The sequence below is a fragment of the Alosa pseudoharengus genome, unplaced genomic scaffold (genome assembly GCF_046254945.1).
Source record: "Alosa pseudoharengus isolate Yale_2024_CS ecotype anadromous, Long Island Sound unplaced genomic scaffold, YU_APseudo_1.1 YU_APseudo_1.1_scf_19, whole genome shotgun sequence".
Lineage (NCBI taxonomy): Eukaryota > Metazoa > Chordata > Actinopteri > Clupeiformes > Clupeidae > Alosa > Alosa pseudoharengus.
Window position 1 is genome coordinate 36,961,253 of NW_027468657.1, and position 22,927 is coordinate 36,984,179.

Sequence of the window (22,927 nt, forward strand, 5' to 3'; positions counted from 1 at the left end):
AATCTTTGGCTAAACATGTTCACAGAATGTTTTTCATTGTGTAGTCAAGGTGACGAAGTTTTACAGGGTGCCACCCTGTGGCGCGTGCGAAACGACTCGGGAAAGTGCCCCATACCACTTAAAGTTGAAGAATGATTTTTGAAGAATGAAGTTTTCATATGTCAATCCTTTAATAAGGATGTATAATTTAATCAGTGTTACACTGTCAATTTTACACCACGATACCGCAAGGTAAAAATTTAAATTTCAAGTGGGGGAAAAAATCGAGGTCCGAGTTGTCTCGAACACTGCATGATAACGGGAAATATTCATCATAACACGTGAACGAAAGAGGCGCAGTTCTAAATCAACTTAGTTAATAGCCTAGCCTATGTTTGAGTGGTTATCAGACCAACAATCTGCTACTCAGCACAGCTTATGAAAAACACATATCAGAATTTTAGACAGGGCGTGGAACATTCAAAAATGCTTAGGGAGAGAACCATGCTGCAGTCACTGATAACGCTGGGTCTTTTTTTTCTTCGTACAGTTGAAGGTAATGTTTCGCTTAATGACACAGCGGTAAACAAGCCTGTCAGAACGTAAAAAAATTATATTTTAAAATTAGCCTATTATTTTAACGTAGGCTATGGACGAGTATTTTTGAGCTTTGGCTTTTGTAGTTCAATTTTTCAGGATAGTGCTCACTCTGTCCGGTAGATTTTAATTGGCCTAGTGCTTTAAATTGTTCACAAACAGCCTAACTTTCTTAACTACAATATTTGAGTTGTCTCAACCAAACTTTTCCTTTCGAGCAGCGGAATGCCCAGTTCCACGGGGCCTTGAATACAGCGTTATTCTGTCAAGTGAGGCAGTTCTACGGAACGAATTTCCAGAGGGATCCCTAATCACACTGGAGTGCGACAACGGGTATGTTCCACAGGAAGGATCCCACACCATAACCTGTCTAAGCGGCAATTGGACTGAAGTGAAGTTGAGATGTACAAGTAGGCTAAGCTAAATCACACTCTGAAATTTAAATACCTCAAGTTATCCAAACATTGTATTTCATGTATTTATATTTGTATTTCAGGGAAAGATTGTGGACCCCCCAAAGTGATTCCACATCTAACATTTTTGTATCAGAATGGAGAAAATGCAACATATTTTACGGATCGAATAACAGCAGTTTGTGAGCAGGGGTAAGTGATATGTTGCAGGCCAATATACTGAGTAATGTCCAGTTATGATTAGTCTACTACATTAACCATTGTAAGGTGTAAGGTAGGGGTGTAACGGTTCATGTATTCGTATTGAACCGAAACGGTACGGGCGTCACGGTTCGGTGCATGAATTTACACGGAGAATACACGGTATAAAAATACATAAAACTCGTGTGCGGATTAATTAATGTCATGCGCAATTACTGTTAAGTAGCGAGAGTTACGGGAGTTCTTTAGCGACACCTAACGCTAATCTGTAGCCTCGCCTTAGCTCTGAAGCTCTGATTGGCGCCTATGTTTTTTTTGTCAGGTCGTCGGTCGAGTGGTTAGACCCACAAGAGTTAGCAGCTAGAGGATCCGCTGGTCTCTTTAAGATAGCAAGTTTGAGAACTTCAGTTACAGTAACGTTAGTACAGGCGAAAGAGTGGTGGATAAGATGAAACTGTGTGTCGGCGTTGTTCAGCAGTTGTTGGGTATGTGAGTGGAAAAAATGCTACACATATTCGAAGCCATCACCCAGATGATGTAGGCTAACGTTACCAATCACTGAAACGAGGGGAAAAAACTTCCCCTGCGCTTCAGCAGCCTTTGGATACACATACAAATAGGGCCAAAACCTATGGCTTAGATTAAATGATTTCGTAATGACAGAAAGCTATGTAAATCGCGTGGTAATTACCTTTATGTTGGGGTAACTTGTAACTTCTCACATGAGGTTCTGGTAGCGTTAAGTGCATAGACAGTAAAATAAAGTGACAACGCTAACCAGGCTAATAAACAAACCATGCTACAGTGAGTTAACGTCAAAGGGCAAAGTCACGTGACTTCTAGTTGTAGGCCTAGTCTGTTTATGAAATGAAAGGATCAATTTCGTTTTTTAAAAAAAGGCAAAATAGTGTGATATTTTCACAGTTAGTAGGCTAGATTATTACTTTACACACAATAAAAAAAATAGTGAGGCAAATTGTAGACCCTTCCATATACAACTAAACACAGATGTTGAAGGTCTTGCTTAAGTGGATTTTTAAAAATCATTTTTGTATGTAATTTGCACTTTCAGAAATAAGAGATGCTGTAGGCCTATTTTCAGTTTTAGAGCTGATTGTCTTATTTTGTTTACAAGTTACAGATGGAGTCTGGGTACTTATTGTACTGTTTACCCAACATCTTACACACGTCAGGCTGTTGCAGATAGCTCAGGGAAGAGACTGTATGACACTAGGTGGTACAGCCTGAGACATGCACAAAAAAAAATGCTTTCTGCATTTTTGTTTTGCTTTTCCCTCCACTGTACCGAACTCGTACCGAACCGTGATGTCCGAACCGAGGTATGAACCGAACCGTGACTTCTGTGTACCGTTACACCCCTAGTGTAAGGTGTTCGGGTCTGTGTTTCTTCTAACTCAAACTCATTGGCCTTGGCTCATTGTCTGTGAAGAGCACACACACACACACATAAATTACAAATGTGGTGTTCAGGTACTGGATAATAATAATAATGTGTCCTCCTACTGGGCCTGCTACAGTATGTGTGTGTTTGTGTGTGTCTGTGCGTCCGTATGTGTGCGTGTCTGTGTGCGGGAAAGTTGTCTTTCTGGATCTGCTATTCCCACACAAAGTTACAAAATTTTTACATTTCAAGCACTTTCATCTGATCAAAAATCTTTTTTATAATTGAATTTCCTCGTTTTCTCACAAAAAACGAAAATGATCATAAATGGGTAGGCTAAATGGTAAATATAAGTGGTATCTATATCATTGGTAACTGAGCTTAAGTAGTTTTTTACATACATTGTTATTGCTGTATTGATTTAAAGCAAGACCAAAATCGTTTCAGTGGTTCATCAACTGGCAACAGGGTGAACGGCACTTCTGCATTTGCTTCGCAGCCCTCTATCGGCTATAACCGCACTATGTAAGTTTGCCAGATCGGGTAGCGGATCTGTAAATCGATGGAATGAGACATAAGAAACTACAAATTTGACTTGCTTCTGATGTCACAATAAATCATACTTTCATAAAATCATGCAACATACTCTACCTTGTCGGTGGACATCGTTATTTGCAAAGCCAGTGCTGGATAAACAAATAGGGTGTGTGCGACAGAGTAAAAGTGCTTTGGTGTTGCTTTAAAAGCCTAATAATGTGGTGGGTCCACCAGACCCGGGAACATTGGCTGAGTAACAAAAATATGAACACCTTACAAGGGTTAAATATTTTATGTGGTTTGACGTTCACAGAAATATATTAAATATTCTACTTTTTTCATACCAGTTTCCAGCTTGTGGGATCAAGTTTCTGGCAATGTCTCAACCATGGCTGGAAAGGGAGGTCAATCTGTGAAGGTACGCCTATCACTGATTACTGACACTGTTTGCCACATGCCATTGGCCATTTTGTACAGTAACTTAATCTGATATATTGTTATTGGTGTATTTATTGAAATGAAATGGTATCCCCCCCAATACCATTTATTTGTTTTTTTTTCTCATGTAGAGATTGTGTGTGGTGAGGCTCAGAATGACACTTTACCTGTTCTTGAAAATGGACGTATCGTCAAAGCTCCTCTTCACAAAGAACACATTACGTTTGGTGACTCCATTCAGTATAGCTGTAATGACGACTACCATCTCACTGGAAATGATACCATCAAATGCACTGAGAATGGCTACACCAACCTGCCCAAATGTGAAAGTGAGTTGTGTCTGTTTCACAGAGATATAGGCTTCTACTTTAATCTTAAATGCACATGGGTGGAGGGTGTTATGGGGAATAACCGACACGACATACAGAGCTGACCTTACTCCATTTATTCAACTCATTCACTCACTCATGTACAATGTAAGCAATCAACATTTATAGAGATAGATAGGTGCTGAGGTGTCAAGTAGTACAGTGCCTATATAAAGTATCCACCCCCCTTGGATATTTCCCCTTTTACTGCTTTTATAAATGGAATCTTGATCAATTCAATTTGGCTTATTTTTACAAAAATTTACAAAAATCCAGTCTGTAATGTCAAAGTGAAAGCAAATGACTACAAAATAATGTTAATTTATTAAAAATGTATATTGCAAAATAAGTGATTGCATACATATTCACCCCACCTTAAAGTGACTGACCTAAATGAAAAGTAGTCAGAGGTTATTATGGCCTGTCCAGTTTCACTTCACATATTATATATTGTATTGATGTAGCCTATTTAAAACATTAACTTTATTCTCAGTGTTTCCTCTTCATTTATCGATGCCACTGCTTCTGAATTAGGGGAGACAAAATATTGTCCGGAAGCATAGTAGGCTAATGCCCTCCGCTGGCTGCTGAAAATTGCAGTTTAACAATAAACAGCAATGCTAATGGAATGCAATGGAAAATCCATTCATTTCTGAAGCTGATTGTATTGAAAGTATTTCCCATATCGTAGCCTATTAGCTCGCTCGCAACAACAGCAAAAATGAAACTGGGGAGTTGATGTCTCCGCGAAGACACCGCTGTTACATTAGATGCGCACTCAATCGTGAATCGACGCAGTAAAAAAGCAACGACTGGTAGTAACGAAGGTAAATTGCAAAAACATTTGGTATGCACTCGCGGTGATGGCCTAGTAGGCCTAATGTGATAGTTCTGCTGAGTCACATCCGGATTTCCTTGGACCGGGAACAGAAAATTGCATATTTGGTTTTTCCACGGAGAAGCGATAGGGGGAGACAAAGCACCCACCACCACCGACCCAGAAAGTGTTGTAGAACCATCAGAATGACTCTCAACCTGCATATTTAAGGTAATTTTTGCTAAAATTGTTGCATAGTGCTTCTTTAAGCGTTTCTCCATTGTCAACGTGAACTACCGGTGTGTTCAAGCGTTCAAGTGACATGTGGTTTAATGCAATGAGTTAATGTGACATGAGTCAGACAGAAGATGGGCCTGTCTTTAGTTCCTGAATCCTGTCCCTCTCAAGTCACGTTAGGCTAAATGGTGTGATTAGCAACTAGAATAAGAATATAAGCCGCCACTGTTAAAAAAAAAAATCTAGCGGAAACACTGCAGGGATTTAACAGTGCAATAACTTTGCTTATTATTAAATATTAAAGGTGCTCTAAACGATGCCACACGTTTTTTAGGCTAAAACATTTTATGTCACTTACTGCAAACATCACCTAACCAACCGCTAGCTGTGTGTGTGTCCTGAATACACAGGGTTGCCAACCCTCACGCATCTGGCATGACACTCACGCTTTCAGCACCAATCTCACGCTCTCACGCACACGCAATAAATGTCACGCCAAATCCATTCTTATTTTTTTGCAATCTGTTCATTTTTTGTTGATGACTAACTAGACCACAGCATTGTTTCTAAATGACAGGATACGAGTTTAAGGCATACATATGTCTTTAGGCCAACAGCAGGTAGGTCTAATATCTGCCTACAACGTTCCTACAACGATGTGCCCCAGCACATCACAGCATAAAAGAGGACACTGGCAATGACTGTTAAAACACCCAGAGGAGCTTACTGCAGACATTGAATGACCGCAGCCTCCTCAGGAAGTAAAGCCGACTCTGCCCTTTCCGATACAGTGCATCTGTGTTGGCTGACCAGTCCAGTTTATTGTCCATGTGAATCCCCAGACTTATGTGCTGACCACCTCCATATTGACCCCTTCAGACTGACAGCATAGCTTTGATCTCCTGAAATTCACCACCATCTCCATGGTCTTTGTGACATTCAGCTGCAGATGGTTGAGCCTGCACCATTGCAAGTCATCCACCAGGTTACTGTATTCGTCCTTCTGTCTACCCCTGATACACCCCACAATTGCAGTGTGGTCTGAAAACTTCTGCATGTGGCATGACTCAAAGTTGAAGCTGAATTCAGACATGTACAGGGTGAACAGGAACGGTGAAAGAACAATCCCCTGAGGTGTTACAGGCGCTGGAAAAATCAAAGAACATGATTCTCACAGCACTTTTCCCCTTGTCCAGATGAGATTGCACTCTTTGCAGTAAGTATATGATGGCATCCTCCACGCCCACCTTCTCCTGGTATGCAAACTGGAGCCGGTGGAGTGAGTGGCTGACCAGAGGTCTGAGGATGCGAAGTAGCAGTCGCTCCATGGTTTTCATCATGTGTGATGTTAAAGCCCCCCTGTGTAAGAAATTTCTCCAATTTAGTGGTTAGGAGTTATATGGCAACCAACGTCTCAAGCGCTGCCTCATTTAGAACTACGGTAGCCGTCACACATCAAAAATGGCACTAGTTCCAGACTCCTAGGTGCGTCAAAACTAGTGCTGTCAAACGATTACAATTTTAAATCACGATTAATCGATGAATTCCTATAGTTATTCACAATTAATCACATATTTTATCGCATGATTAAAATTCTATTATTTTGCATTTCTGAACTTTCCAGGAGTCCATGTTAACAATATAAAGCAATTATTGTGTATCTTGATTAGGATTCAAATGAAAGCAAAGCAAGTTACTTCATTAACTTAACTTTAAGACGTAGGTCTATTTGATTATTTCAAATCAAATTTCAAAAGATGTGCAGTAGACCTGAGGCAACACAATATATTCTTCAGAAATATAGCTAATAAAGGGCATAACAAACATAAAATACTATATTCATTATCTTTGAGTTCAGTTGAAAATATGAGTGCACTGCCATTTTATAGGCCTACAGTCTATGGTGCACTGACACTTGCCACACACATCAGCGCCGAAGTTTTTAACACTGGATGAACAATGGATTTTATGGAGCAGCGTCGACCAAATATAACTGAATCGTGATTTACACGGCGGCAAAGTGCGATGCTGGTGTGCAGAGTTGTATTGAAAAGAATGGAATCTAATGTACAGTAAATGAATGTCGAAAGCAGAGTGCATCACACTCATGCCGGTCCACAGCAATTTAAAACACCATTCAGCTGACCGGGAGTTCAGAACTGCGTTGGTGTTTATCATAGACTGTATATATAGTCTATGGTGTTTATTGTACGAATCTACTCTCTGGCCGGCTCGTAAGCCCAAACAAGTGTGTGCAGCATGCCTTTACGTAGCCTACTAAAGGCGCATCATCATAAAGATAGGCTACATTTAATCTGCATCACGCCCCATTTTAGCGGAAAACAAGTTAACATACATATATCATTGATTCTAAATGGGAAAGACAGATAGCCTAATCACACCTTGACGTTACATCTAGTTATAAATTTACAGGCCATTCAATAATTTTACTAACACGGCAGTTCTAAAGAATTATGTGTATGTAACTTACTCATGTCGAAACGATGTAGGCTACATTACAACCCATTCAGCACGTACTAGCTACACTTACCATATCCCATGTAAAACGGTTAGATTGCTAGCTAGCTAACTGTGAAACTTCAGTATAACAGGCATAGCCAATTATCTCACCTAGTTGTAGGAAAAAGGCTACGTTCATATTACAAGTGATAGAATGAATGTGTGACTTATGTTTAGTTGATGTTATGACATGTAAAGTTAAAGCAACACCAAAGAGTTTTTTGTACCTTAAAATATTGTTTACAAAATCGTTTCAGTGGTTCATCAACTCGTAACAGGGTGAACGGCACTTCTGCATTCTATTCGCGACCATCTATCGGCTATAACCGCACTATGCAAGTTTGCCAGATCGGGTAGCGGATCTGTAGTTCGATGGAATGAGACATAAGAAACTACAAATTTGACTTGCTTCTGATGTCGCAATACATCATACTTTCATAAAATCATGCAACCTACTCTACCTTGTCTGTATACCTTGTTATTTCCAAAGCCAGTGCTGGATAAACAAATAGCGTGCGTGCGACAGGAAAAGTGCTTTGGTGTTGCTTTAAGCTTGCCGAACTTAGTTATAGACAGCCACGGGCAGTTTGACTGTGCCTACATTCGTGACACTCCTGTTAGTAGGCTAAACTGGAAAGAGCAAAAAATAGGAACATAATGGTCACATTAATCCCATAAACACACAGATAACTCTTACACCAACCTTATTTTGTGCCTTTTATTCACGTTTGTTTCAAGATTTAGTAAGTATAACCCCTTTTCGCTCCCCACTTCTATGCGGTTTCCATTATCCAAACAGCTCCCTTTCCCCTAAAAGGGGGCGTGTACATGCAGCACGGTCTAGCTAGATCCAGTGTGGTGTTGTAGTTGTTTTAACGTTACAGCTTGTGAAAAAACTACAAAGTTTGTTATACCAAAAATAACGTTAATCTCGCGATAAAAAAATTTACACCGTTAAAATAGGTTTACGTTAACGCCGTTAATAACGCGTTTAACTGACAGCACTAGTCAAAACACAAACTTCTCTCTGAATAAGCAATAACAACATATTGATATAATTTTATGTACTATTTTATTGCCATTGCTTGCGTGTGATACCAATGAAACTGTTTTGGACACGGAATAAATAGTTTTGCCTGTTAACCGAGCTAGCTAACGTTAGCACAGTAAACGGAAAGTGGGAACAGCTAGAAAGGCAGGAAGGCAGAAAGGCTAGGCAATCAAGGACATGGGTAGATAGATGGAGGAGAAATCAAAAATAATAAATAAAAAAGCTAAGGGTTAAACTTGTATATTGTTGCAAACTAACCTGAAATAACACACGTTCAGCTACTTTGTGGTAGTCTACTACTGTAGTTCTAGCAAAACTATGTTAGGTTAGTTCAGCGTTTCTGAAACTGTGGGTCGCGACCCACTACTGGGTCGCGGAGACATGCCAGGTGGGGCGCGAACTGACGTGAAAATCAGGAGGTTTTTTTATTAATTTTTTTATCTGTAGCCTAGGCCCAGGTAGCACCCGAAGCACAATGGACATGGACAAGTTCATAGGGAAGCGCTCGTGTCAAGGCAGCTTAGTTAGTCCCGACCTGAATGAGATTTTGAACGAGGTTGTGAAATGGTGAATTTCATCAAGACCCAGCCCTTAAAAGCGCGTCTATTCTCCGCACTTTGTGAGGATATGGGAGCTGACCAAAAGGCTGTACTGTTTCACAGCGAGGCAAGGTGGCTTCCCCGAGGTAAAGTGCTGTCGCGCGTGTTTGAGCTCCGAGTCGCCTCTTCTTGGAGGAAGAGCGCATGTTTGAATCTGCAAGCACGTTCACTAATGAACATTTCTTGACGAAGCTGGCCTATCTTAGCGATATATTTGGAAAGCTCAATGAGTTAAATCTCCAGTTACAAGGCAAAGACAAGCACCTACCTCACCTAGCAGATAAGATTACTGCATTCACCAAAAAACTTGAGGTATGGGACAGGCACCTCGATCGCGACAGTATTATGCCTTTGAGAATCTGAGTGAAATCGCTGAAACGTCTGATTCGGGAGCCACTCTTGTGATCCCATGTATGTAAGTAGGCCTACATCACATCCTTGCAAAGTTTATTTCAAAAATATTTCCCAACCAGCAGTGCTCAGTATGACTGGATTATGGATCCATTTAAAGGGACACCAGGCAAGCCTGATGCTTTTTCTCTACGAAACTCCCCCTCGCTCGGTCTGAAGATCTTTTCCTTTTCTTTGCATCTTCTGTCAAGGGTTTTCGCTGCTTCTTTGCCGGCTCTGCCATTATACACACGTTTGCAACAATCGCTAGCGTTTCGTTAGCCTGCCTCTGTGCTGTGGATGCAGGATGTAAACTGATCCTGCTTCAGTCGGTGGGTAAGCGGGATATTCTTCCTACAGGCAGTAGGGGCGGGCGAGAGAGTCTTCATTCGCCCTGTAATGAGTCATTTAACCATATACCGACTTACGAAGATGAGTAATTAACACGAAAACGTTGCCTGGTGTCCCTTTAATGCAGCATGTTGGTATTTCATTGAATATATTGTACAATGCTGTAAAATATTGGTCTATGCTTCCTAATATGTGATCCTGCAAGGCGAAACCAGTCGTTTTGGTCAAATTTACAAAATTAAGTTAATGTGCTCACATGAACGGTCATTGACTAAGCTTTCCAACGATATGTATATCGAGGGTATTGCAAAAAGTATTGCTAAGATAACCGCATCCAAAGTTCTGCATGGTTCTGTCTTCCACATTCATGAAAGGTTTGGTATGAATGTTGAGTCATGTCTCATGAAACAGTCATGAATGCTTTATGTGCAGTTTATGACAGCTGCTATGAATGTGGTATGAACTTACCCGTCAAGTAAAGTGTTACCAAAAAGTTTAATCACCGTTCCATATCAATGCTTATGAATGGTAACTATAACAACCATAGTAGGATGACGGTTGAGCCTGGAAGCAGGCTTCACAACAATGGAATCAACTGTAAGCAAGCTAACTGTCCATACTATCGCTGTTATAGGGCCAAAGAAAGCCCTATAAATGGAACCGCTTGTTTCCTGATAAGCGGGATAACGGCCTTCGAGGTGTCCTGTTATACGGAATTAATTATGTATAACAGGACACCTCGAAGGCCGTTATCCCTTACATATTTGTCTCAAATTTTAGTCGCAAAATGCAACCATTTGGTCGCAGTCTGGAGCCCTGTCCCTGAGGAGTTAGACTGTCGAGCCGGTAGAGCTGTGGTATGAGCTGTGCTCCGACCTAGCATAGGAAGAGCTTGTGCAGCGTTCCCGTGACATCAAGACAAACAAACAAATTTACAAAATAACAATTGACGCACAAGACAAAAGATGCCTGATGGAGCGGCGTAATCGCCAGCGTACCCGAGACACCTAACGGTACGCAACAAACAAAAATTAACAAGTAATAAAATAAATAAATAAGAAATTAAAATAAAGAAAAGTCCGTGTTAACTTAGTCCAACTCAGTCCAATGCCAATGATATGGCGTAACGTTACAGCTGTGTCTTCAGACCAACCCGGAGGATTTAACGTTAACATAGGCCTTCAGTAAGTGATGTTAGTAGGCCCTACTTGTAACAGTTAGACTGCAGTCTAGATCACTGGAAACATGCAACTCGATCAGCAACTCGGTGGATTTATGACAGCGACAGTTTGATGCTCCGAGAGATTGCAGTTCTTCAACGTAGCTTCGAACGTTAGCAGCTAGAAGCTAGTCTGCTCAATCCAGACTCAGTTAACGTCAGTTAACGGCACAATCCAAACTCCAGGCAAGGCAGATGGCAGCTCGCAGGTCTGCAGCAGCTCGATGGCCGCAGTAGATCTTTCGCAGCTAGTCCAGCTGTCCCAAGAAATCTCCTCGACCAGTCAGTGAAGTGCAGCACCGCTCACAGATGGATGGATGGATGGAAGGATGTCAGTCCAGGGCAAAAGCTAACGTTAGCCATAGCAAGCTCCCAATGGACCAACGTTAACGACATCAGCCGACTTGGAAGCAGTAACGTTAAAAGGGACTAAGAATAACACGAGAACTATCAAAAAATAACGCAAATAGAGAATACATTTAACTAGACAAATCAATAAAAAAAATGAACATGACATTACATAAAATTACGAACATTACATAAAAACAAACAAAAACATGATGCCAGACGGAGATTTGCTTGAATTGGGTGAGCTGGAGTATGGGCCAGAACAAAACCTAGCCAAACAGCGAGGTTGGAGAGACTCCAGTAGTGGTATGGGGTGGCACGATAGTGTAGCAGTATCTGGAGGAGGTTTTTTGTATTGAACATGTGTCCTTGAGCGAGGTGCACCCTGAGTCCAAGCAGCGTGAATATGGGAAATCCCTTTCTCTAGGTAGGAGGACAGTTTGAGGCCCATTATTAGTTGTGATTTTCTTGGGTAAACCCCATCGGGCTAAAAGGGAGTCTAAAATGTCTCGACCTTTCTGTTAATGAGACCACCGGTGTCACCTCCGACCACTTAGAGGGGAAGTTATAAAGCACAACAACAAACCGTTGGTGGTGCAGTACCCAGTTCTGCTCTGTGAAAAAAAAAACAGAATCAATTTGTCACCTTTAGTCAAATGTTATGATACATTTGCTCATACCTACAAGCAGTAACTTGTAGAGTCTTTGTAGAGTGCAGCGTTTTCATTCCCCGATTTGACATCGATTTTACATCTGACAGGTAGCGTGCCATGTCTTTTTGTTGCAGGCAAGCAGAGCTGATGACAACCATGTGAACTCAGGCTTGCATATCACCTGACAGAGCACGACCATCTTTCCGATGGTACTAGGTACTAGTTGCTCTGATAAACGGTTCGCGAGAAAATCAATGTGAATTTACATGAAATGTAATCATATTTACATTCCATCTCCACACCCATTACTATCGGTGGAATATATCATGAGCTCTTCACTCAACACATGGCAAACCATATCAAAATAAACAGACTTTATCGAATACAAGGATATACGGTAAAGCATTAATTTGTACAATAAGCCATTCTCGAGTTTTTAAATTGCAGCACATTTCTACTTGGTCTACAACTGTGGGCTGTAATTGTAATGTAATAGCACCCCAAAATAATGAACTACTGCTTGAATATTGTATTCTTCCACTTGTTTGGTTTTTGAACATTTATTTAACCCTCCATACCCCAGTGGAATTCTACAACAATGCCTCAGATTCCTGGGAATTCTAAGAGAAAAGGGCAATTTGAGAAACATTTCAAATAACCAAGAATAACTAAAAATCTAATGAAAAGTGTCAATTGTAAGTTTCTTTCAGTTTAAAGATTAGAAATGGCTCTTTCAAATGATATATGATCCATTAAGAATTATATCGACTTGAAAATGAGACCCACGAAATTCGTATAGATCTGATGAGTTTTTTTAGAAGGGGGGGGGGGGGGGTCTGTCGGTCAGAGGTAGGCTATATTTCTGCATAACACAGGCCACAGGCCGCTGACAATGACGACGGGTTTTGTGCTTCACATCTTTCCGAATATCATGCCACAAGTAGTGTATTCCGTTTACTAGTGGATTTCATTGAAAGTGAAAGTAGACGGGTTGATCAGCTGCGTTCTAAAGAATGCTCGATTCAAGTTCAGTGTGTGTGGCGCACTAGTTTCTCAGCAGAAGCCATGAAACGTTAAAGGTCAACAAATTGATTTTAAAAGACATCATGTATGAAGTTTTTTTCCCCCTCGTTTTGGCTTTGCATCAGGTTCGCTGTCAGGATTTTCCGATAATGAATCTCGTGATGCTGATATTGAATTTTAGTTTCTGCGCGTGTAAGCTGTGCTTGAAGTTATAGCTGTGACAGACTAGCCTAACCTTACAGGTTTTCAAAGCCTGTATACCTTAGGCCTAATACATTGTTTAGTTAACACCTTGTCATTTCGCGTTTGTCCAGCCGTTCACCTCCGTGAACCTTGCGCCCCTTGTCTAAAACATTTCATTCAGGATGCCATCTCAACATGAGAAAACGTAATGTTATAGTGATGGTGCGAGATCAAAGCTTTGGCATACTTAGTAAACACCTTGCACATAATATTGAGCTGAATATTTAGTGGAAATAGCCTACTGTAGCATTGTGCTGATAGATAAAAAGTCGCCAATTTAAAGGCGCAGTCCGCATTTTAACCCTAGCTCTCCTTTTAGTGTGTGCGCTTGTAAAACTATCGTTGTAGCCGCTTAGCCTACACAATCCTGGTGCAGTAGCTTAAAACAGAGCCTACCATTTATTTTAGGAGGAGAGGTATAGGACCTACAGTAATACTTTGGGAGGAGAGGAATCAATGTAATTTGATTATCTTTGGAACTGAAATATCAACAACCTTCAAGTTGCAACCTCTTCAATCAGCATCAAAATCACATGATTCACTATTTTGTACGTAGGCCCAGAGGACTGTTAGGGGGCAGGCTATATATTATCAAGTAGGAGTATAGTAAATGATTTAGTCAACATTTTAACTCAATGTTGGTTTAAGTTATAAACAAAACATGTTTTAAATGGAAAAAATCCATGGTTCTGCGTCACTGTTGGCAAAATGATCATGATGGCCTATATATTTCAGCCATATTTGGTTTAGTCTTGTGTATGTCTATAGGCTACATCTAGTTTTCTTTAGGCCTTATAGGATGTATTGTAATATGCTATAATGTTTGAAATATATGTATCTCAATGTATCAATACTTCCCATAAAAGTCATCAGATGTCATCATTTAAAGGGTTATTTTTCAAAAATGTCTTCCGGGGGAGCATGCCCCCAGACCCCCCTAGTATTTGCCCCAAATATATTTTCTTTAAGGCCCCTTTCTAGTGCCACCCTTGCATAGGATTTGCCTCATGAATTTTATGAAGTGTAGGTGATGTAAATATATACGGTAGCCAACACTATAGTACACTAAAGTACTTGAACCGGGGGTCCGTGCTACGTATATTTTCCTTTTATTTTACCTTTGCCAATCACACCCTAGTATATATTCATGTTCCCCATAGATGGCCATAGGCCTACTCACTTACAAAGTCTTTCACTAACAAAAAGTTATAAATATGTTTCACATGGGTCTGTATTAGAAGCTGGGAAACAAGATTCTATATGAGTACTGATTTAATTGAAATAGACAGGCATATCTTGCACTTATTTGGGATTTAGCTAGACTGTTGGGCCTTACAGCTCAAGAATGATGAGGATATAAACTAACTTTAGGGGAGAAGCATAGCACATGAAACCATGAATCATTTGACTAAGCATGCCACCAAGAACAGGGACTGTTAAACTTGACATGGATTTACGTTTTGTTTTACATGCACATCATGTTATAATTTATCTAAACTTGATCAGTTGATGATAATGAACCTGTTGCACTCGTTCACTAACCTTCAACCTTTTCTCGGCTAACATTATGAGTCTCAGACTAACGTTACCTCAGTGAAGGTAGCCAATTAGCAGGATATTTTTTTGTAATCACAAATGAGATGACGAGATATTAGCCTACTTGTATACAAATACATTTTCCTGACATCCATAAGCAGAAAACACAACGGTGGTTCCCGCTTTGGTTATTAGTCAACATAAAAACTCATTGAGAGAGAACAGATACATACTGTAAGTAGTAGTTTGCAATAACTATCTGTAAGTGGGATATCGATAATGTCAGCTTTACTGAACATGCCAGAAAGGAGTAATGTTAACGTTATGTGTATCTATGTCCTATGCAACAATTTTAGCAAAAATTAATTATGCAGGTTGAGAGTCGTTCTGAACACTTTTTGGGTCGTTTGGTGGGTGCTTCGTCTCCCCCTAGTGCTTCTCCGTGGAAAAAACGAATATGCAACTTTCTTGTCGCGGTCCGAAAAAATCCGAATGTGACTCAGCTGAAGTATCCAATCGCGCCTCGAAAATGTAGTCAGATTGTAGTTTCTAAGAAGACTGCAAAATGGACGCCGACTTGGCTTTGTTGCTGTTGAAATTGTAAGTAGCCTACCCTTGGGTGAACTTCGTTTTTGTCAAGTGGTTTGATAGTCTCTTGAACAATGTGTTTGCTTGACCGTTTTATTGTGAGCCCTGTATGTGTTTAGCTTGGTTTCTTGATGGCTAGCTCGCTAGCTAGTGGGGGTTTAGCGTAGCAGTCACTTGCTACTGAAGCTGCAGGGGGAGCTATGTCGTGAAAAATGCGAGCCCAAATCAGGCGAAAACCCAGTAACAACGAAGGAATAACCAGACCTGCATAGGGCTTCTTTAACTGCAAATAAACATGGCATGGGTTTATCATAAACTTTCTGGTTAATTAGGCTATGACCCATCCCTGAATTATATCTATATTTTGCTAGTGCTAGCTAAACTCAAACTGACTTTCACAGTGACAGCCATACGAATATGCCAAAGAGATGCAGCTAAGTTAGTCATGACGAACGGGAGGATGCTAACATTAAATATATTACACTTTAAGATTTTTATTTTGTCATTTTCTTACATCAATATGATCGTCACTGACATCAAAACATGGTGGATGCACATCAATGCTATCTCATCTAATGAGAAAAGACGCAGACGCTTGTTAGAAGCCATAACTCCAGAGGCAAAGCAAGTCAACAGCGTGTGTAGGCTAAACTAAAAAATACCGGAGAAATCAGTGTTGCCAACTATTTAAAATGGAAAGTAGCTAAAGACAGCTCCAAAAGTCGCTAAATGTCGCTAGATGACGTCATGCAATATTGTGCATATCAATTACGTCTTAACGTACGTTAAGAGCCTAATTTAAATATATTTAATTTAATATACTTGTACATTAATCAATATACTTTACACTGTATACTATCCTGTCATAGCCTACACCAGAATGAGCATAAAGTGGCTGAAAAGCAGTAATTTCCAACTTATTCCCAACTGCTGCATCTGCTTTGCACTGCTTGAAGTCTGATTATAACTTCACCATAGGCTACACACAATTGAACCTTACAACAATGGCTATATTTTGGATATATTTAGCTTAATGTCACTTGGACAGATCAAGAGATTTTTTTCCCCCTCAGCCGACAGTCTGTCCTGCATTGACAACAATGAGGCTACAAACGAATGCTATAGGTTTTTGTATGCTCAATTTTGAACTATCTGCTTTGCTTGTGAATGAAGTTGTAGCCTAGGCTACTTTCCTTTGTTCAGTGTGGTTGTTGAACGATGCTGGCAACTGGCAAGCGTGTCCCTGTTTCCCTGTCATCATGTCATTGCTCTCGTCTCGTCGCTGCACCTTCCAATAACATTGTCTGAGCTGTTAGATCTATAGAACATCTACTTCTGTGTAATAACATGGGCTGATACTACATAGGCCAGTCATTACTTTTATAATCATGGGGCAATGCTTTGGGCAAACGCGATGTAATTCACAAACGACTCTCACACAGCACAGCCAAACTCACTGCTCACTCAAAAGAGTAAAAAGGGATGGTACATGCCTTCAAAGTCCAAAGTCTCCAAGAACACCAGAAAAAGAAGCTAGATTTGTCGCTAGTCGCTTTTTAAACCAAAATTCGCTGGGGGGGCGTAAATCTTGCTAAATATGGCAACAAAGTCGCTAAGTTGGCAACACTAGGAGAAAGATCAATAGCGACCTAGCCATTTAAGTGTGTCAAAATAAAAGTCTGGTGTTCATGTATCCACTAACGCTGTATTATTTCATGTATGAAGGTTATACTGTAGCAGATGTCTCTTTAAGAACTGCGGCCGGCCGCGGCCGTTGCAGGAGAATATATAACGGCCGTCGACGGCCGCTATGGGGTATAGAGACTAATTACATAGAAAACAAAATGAATTGCATCCACATATTCCTATGTGCATTATGCCTATTGTCCACTAGCCTGAAATCATGACTGAAGCCTAATTACTCTCACGTTCTTAAAGTGACAGGCACTCAATTTAACCTATTTCTACTTTAACTACTCGCCTTATTCACCTGGCGGCCATTACGAGGCTGAAGGGTACACTTCCCATTACACCTCAGTCCAGCAGATGGTGGTGGTAATTGGTAATGCACTGCGTTGCAAACTGCCAAAAAAAGCTTGCTGAAGAACAGGTCAGTGAACCCTTCTTTTTCAGTGAGGTTTTTTTTTGGCAGTTTGCTAACGGAGTGCATTACCACCACCATCTGCTGGACTGAGGTGTAATGGCAAGTGTACCCCTCAGCCTCGTAATGGCCGCCGGGTGAATAAGGCGAATAGCCTACAGTGTAATGACATTAAAGACAAATGTAAGTCAATATGACAATCGTGTAAAATGTAAGTCAAAATAAAAATCAATAGGACATAGTCAACTTACTATGTATTTTAGATGGTAATTACGCAGCTCATGAATAATACAAACTTAATATGAATTGCAAAATGTATGAAATACAAACATATGATATGAAGCCACCTTTTCACTGAGTGTGTTGGGGGGAGTCTATGTCATGTAATATCTATGATTTCCACTGGTGTGATGGGCGGCTCCCAAATCAAATCAAGAAGGTATCAAAATTCTTGACTTATTATCGATATCAAAATAATTGTGACACACTAAAATTCTTATCATGTATGTTTCATTAGCTATGGCTCCTGACTGATGCATGAGATAGATAGTTAGATAAATAGATAGATAGATAGATAGATAGATAGCCTACAGAACATCTATGATTCTGTAAATAACTATTATTGTATTGGATTTGAGTTGTATTGGTCTACAACAGCAATACAAATGCCATGGCACTGGGAAACCCACAATGTTGTATTTTATTCACCTGGTTTAACAACTACCACATGTTTATATAGCCTACATGTATGTAGTCTAGGGCCCGTGTGTCTGCCAAAGAGCCTGCACTAAAAGATTGTGCTGATACCGTGGGCATCAACCACTGTGCCGGGGCACACTAGTGTGCCGCAGAAAAATGACCCAAATGCCATAATAAGGCCATATCTGTGTATTATTTGAAATTTTAGGCTATGGTATGTTTAGTTTTTCTTCACACAGGATGTTAGTGTGCCGTGGGACATTTTAAGTGTCAAAAGTGTGCCGTGGCACAAAAAAGGTTGAAAAACACTGGTTTAGGGAATCGGACTTTTGACCGAAGGGTGGCCGGTTCGATCAATGACTGGTAGGAAGAATGTGGATGGGGTAGTGATTGAACAGTGCTCTCCCACATCCACGGATGAGGTGCCCTTGAGCAAGGCACCCAACCCCCTTAACTGCTCCCCGGGCACCAGATCAAGGGCTGCCCACTGCTCCGGGTGTGTGCATTTGTTGTTGCCCCCCCAGATAAGCCAAATGCCACCCCAAAAGATGACATCCTGGTAACCCCTCTGATCATAATCATGATTGTTTTGGTCAATATTGAGATCATGATTATTCAACACGCTAACTCATCGATTTTTGAGACACCATCCATTTTCTAAACTTCAAAAAAATCAACAGTGAATCCATAGCCATGTTTACATGGACACGTTTAATCCGATTACAAACGGATTACAAAAATAAAAATGAAAACACGTCAACCGATCAGATTAAATTTTTAATCAGATTGAGAGAGGTGGTGTACTCCATTCTGACAATCCGATCAATCGAAAAATCCACCCATGTAAACAGGTACTCCGATTTTTGGAGTACATTTCTTCTTTCTGCGCAGGTGTTCCCTGTAGCGGTTATGTCACAAAGATAGAATTTTGACGGTCTGGCAGGAAAAAACATAGATATTAGAAAGCTAGATACCGTATTGGGCTCCAAAACGTACGTAAATAGCGCCGCCATCTTGGTGGGGGCAATAATAACTGGAGGCCAATGGAGAAACACGTGACTGACTGGAAATCAGGTGTCTCTGATTGCGGCCCATAGACAGTAAACGTGCTGCCCCCAGCAATATGGCGGCTGCGTTTACGTACTGTATGCCACCTAATAGAACTCGTGCCAAATGCGGTATCTAGGTTTCTAATATCTATGGGGAAAAACAGCACTCTGCCTGCCAGCTTAGTTTGTCACAACATCGCGGATTCCCTCTCCACCAACCTGCTACCAAAACATACTAATGTATGGAGAATAAATCATTTTAGATGAACATACACGTGAGCAGGGCATGAAATTGGCACCCGCCCACACGCCAAATGCGGGTAACTTTTGTGATTGGCGGGTGAAACTGTCAATGTACCTGCCACGTTGGCAGGTAGCCAATAAGACAACACAACACTGAGCAAGGAGATGCACTGTCCAGATTGCCGTTTGTAGGCTATGGCTCGGAGAAAGCGAGATCAAACCCATTTGCAGGGGTGGGTAGTAGCCTAACGCGTTACATTTTTTTTTCGAGGAACGGCAAACGACTTTCCTTTTTCAAAACGGTAGCCTACTTCTACTCTTACTCAAGTACATTTTTGAGCCAATAATCTACTCTTTTACTCTGCTACATTTCAATTGCCTTACGTTACGAGTAGCCTACAAGTTTATTATTGGAGAAAGTATCTCGAGGGAGAAAAGCGCACCTCTCCCCGGAGAAAAGAAACAGGGCTTCAGAATGCGTTAGCCCACGATTATAAAAGCAGCCTACTAACAGCTCAGTTAACACAATGACGTACAGTTGCTGCATCTTCTGGTGAGGCTGCCAGAGTAGCAACGAGACTAGAGGTAGGCTATGACATGACACGGAAACTTTCACGTATATTCATTTCTGGCCAGCATCGTTCAACAATCACATTGGACAAGGAAAGTAGGCCTGCAACTTAATTTACAAGCAAAGCAAATGCACTGGAAATCGAGCATACAAGTTAGAAAAAGCCATTCATTTATGTAGCCTCAATGTTGCAGGTCATGACATGAGACGGTCGGCTGAGAAAACAGATAGCCTGCTCTGTCGCTCTGCCCGAGTGGATATGCCTAGGCTATTTTAGCCTAAATATAGGTTTACCCATAATATAGCCATTGTTTTTAGGTTACATTGTCTGTATGGTGGAGTTATAACCAGACTTCTAGAAATGCAAAGCAGAAGAATCAGCTGCAATGTATTGGAAGACTGCTTTTCAATCCATAGCCATGTAATGCTTATTTATTCTGGCTATGATAAAGTATATTAAATAAAATATATTTGAATTGGGCTTTTAAAATATGTTTGACTATATGATTAGCCTACAGAGGAGGAGAAAAGCAAATAGGCATAAAGGATACTTTTGTATCCCTTTAAAGGTCCATCTAAAATATCAAAATGTAGGCCTACAAAAAAAGTACTTTTTTGCTTTTACTTGAGTACTGTAATGTGTATTCTGTACAAGTTCAAGAGTCGTTCACCTTTATTTTGGGCACAAAATAATTTTGGCTGGTAAAAAACCACTGTGGCAGGTGGATTTCAAAATTCACCTGCCACAGTGGCTGGTGGACAAAAAAGTTAACTTCAGGCCCTGCACGTGAGTCCCAAAATCTGACTTCACTTCATCCGCAAACAGAGCAAAGCAAAACCATTGCATGAAGGGACAGCAAGGGGAGAAAATATGCTATGCTGTGAGTGTGATGCTGCTGATAACGAGCCTCTTATGCTATGAGGCCAATATGCATTTAGCTATGAATTTGCATTTCTAATATTAGAAATGTTTAGTGGCTTTTTGTGTTTTTAAAATGTTCCAAAAGTTGGCTATCTAATAGCTTAGTTTCTATACCATAATGCAATGGGTCTGTTTGCCACATTTTGTGACTTTGATAAAAGTTTGCATGACACATGCAACTCTGGCCAAAGTAACATTCTAGCCTACCATCATGTTAGCACAGCAATAAACATTACATTATGTATGATCACTAAGGGTGTCACGATTTCGATTTTATTTCGAAATCGATCGAAATGACATCTCAATCTCGAACTTCGAACTTAAAAGTAGAATCGACGATGCAGCCACACCCCCAATGTCACGTCCAGCATGTATGCCAAGAAGCACAAACACATGCACCTGCTGAACTGCGGCGTCACTCCTCTAATTTTAGGCTACAGCCAGTTAAAATATAGGCCTACACATCAACTTGCTACTTTGAAATCACCGATGTGGAAGTATTTGTTCATTCACGTCAATTAAAATTAACTTAGCCTACTCAACTTAGCAAGTGAAAAGATGATCTAATTACAGTCCAAAGTTACTTTAAGGCTTAAAATGCACATTGATAAGTACATATTCCATGAACACTAACCTTGGGTCTCCTTGGAGTGTGCTGAAACAATCAAATTAACATTCTGTGTTGTTTCATTTCATATGTTCACGTCTGTTTTAGCCTAATGTTAGTTCTGTTTACATTACAACCTCGCGGTTGGAACGGTTTCAAAGCGGTTTCAAAATAAAAGCCCCCCGAAACAGAAAAGGAAAAGGCCAAAAAGAGTAAATAACACATAAGGAATGCATTAATAGTAATATTTTAAAAAGATCGAAAATCGAATCGAATCGTGACTTTAAAATCGAAAATTACATCGAATCGAGGATTTAGAGAATCGTGACACCCCTAATGATCACTGAAGATGGACCTAACAGTGAGGTATGATTGACATTTTCAATGGACCATTAAGTTTAGCGTAATCAGTAGTTATTTTGTTTTGCTGTGTTGGTTGATTCTAGAGCGCTAAGATCTTTGGTTGTGCGTGCTGGCTCATTGCTTGGCGGTCTTAGCTGACTCAGATGAAAGAGGAGACACAGGGCTATTGGTACGAAGTATATTGATCCTTCTGGGTTGTAAAAACAGACAAAGTGAATGCAAAATAATAACGTCAGGCTAACACAGTGTCACAGATATGCAGCGCAGAAAGGTCATTTTTCATCACTAAATAAAAATGGCATTTATTTCTGTAAGGCGCACACCGCATGTCTGTAAATTGCTCAGCCCCCAAAGTCCCCCTCCACTATGGTTCTGATAAAACCTCCGTTTTCATGTAAATGAAAGGCCAAACCACATGGAAATACATGCATTTTTCCTATGTATAAATGGGGTCTTAGAAGCCATCTGTCGAGCTTCTAGCCACAGTGTTTTTGTTTCAAACAAAATCAACTGAAGCATGCTCAGATGACATCATAGACGAGGCACTGTTCATCTGTCCATCATTGTACAAAGCCGGTCCAGACAGCTTTGGTTCAGGCATAGTTGTTCCACAATGGAACAAGTCCAGACAAACTTTCCTGACCTCAAATGTTGGGACAACCAAACCAAATAATTGTAATCACCAATCATGTCCAGGCAAACGTTTGTGTTAAACCCTTGGCTAAACCATACAAAGCATACAAGGTCGCAAGCCAACGTTGATACATGAAAATATGAGTAAGGAAATACACACATGCACATCTTGTCATTTCCGGTGGCAGCGTAAAGACAAAATGGCGTTTACAAACGGAAGTTTGGGAGG

The 22,927-nt window shown here is 40.5% G+C and overlaps 1 protein-coding gene across 9 annotated transcripts in view; it reads left to right on the plus strand.

Annotated features, from left to right (window-relative positions):
* Window positions 1-325: 325 nt before the first annotated feature.
* Window positions 326-22,927, plus strand: part of LOC143132839 (beta-2-glycoprotein 1-like) — an 81,789-nt gene continuing 59,187 nt past the window's right edge. For 4 of the 9 annotated variants that reach the window (XM_076292655.1, XM_076292656.1, XM_076292658.1 and 1 more), the window contains exons 1-5: window positions 328-535; window positions 798-986; window positions 1,073-1,181; window positions 3,477-3,547; window positions 3,699-3,896. In XM_076292655.1, coding sequence (XP_076148770.1) covers window positions 418-535; window positions 798-986; window positions 1,073-1,181; window positions 3,477-3,547; window positions 3,699-3,896 — 685 coding nt within the window. In that variant the 5' untranslated portion in view covers window positions 328-417. Of the gene's footprint in view, window positions 536-797; window positions 987-1,072; window positions 1,182-3,476; window positions 3,548-3,698; window positions 3,897-22,927 lie in introns of all 9 variants that reach the window. The other 5 variants (XM_076292661.1, XM_076292663.1, XM_076292660.1 and 2 more) reach the window with 3 other exon arrangements.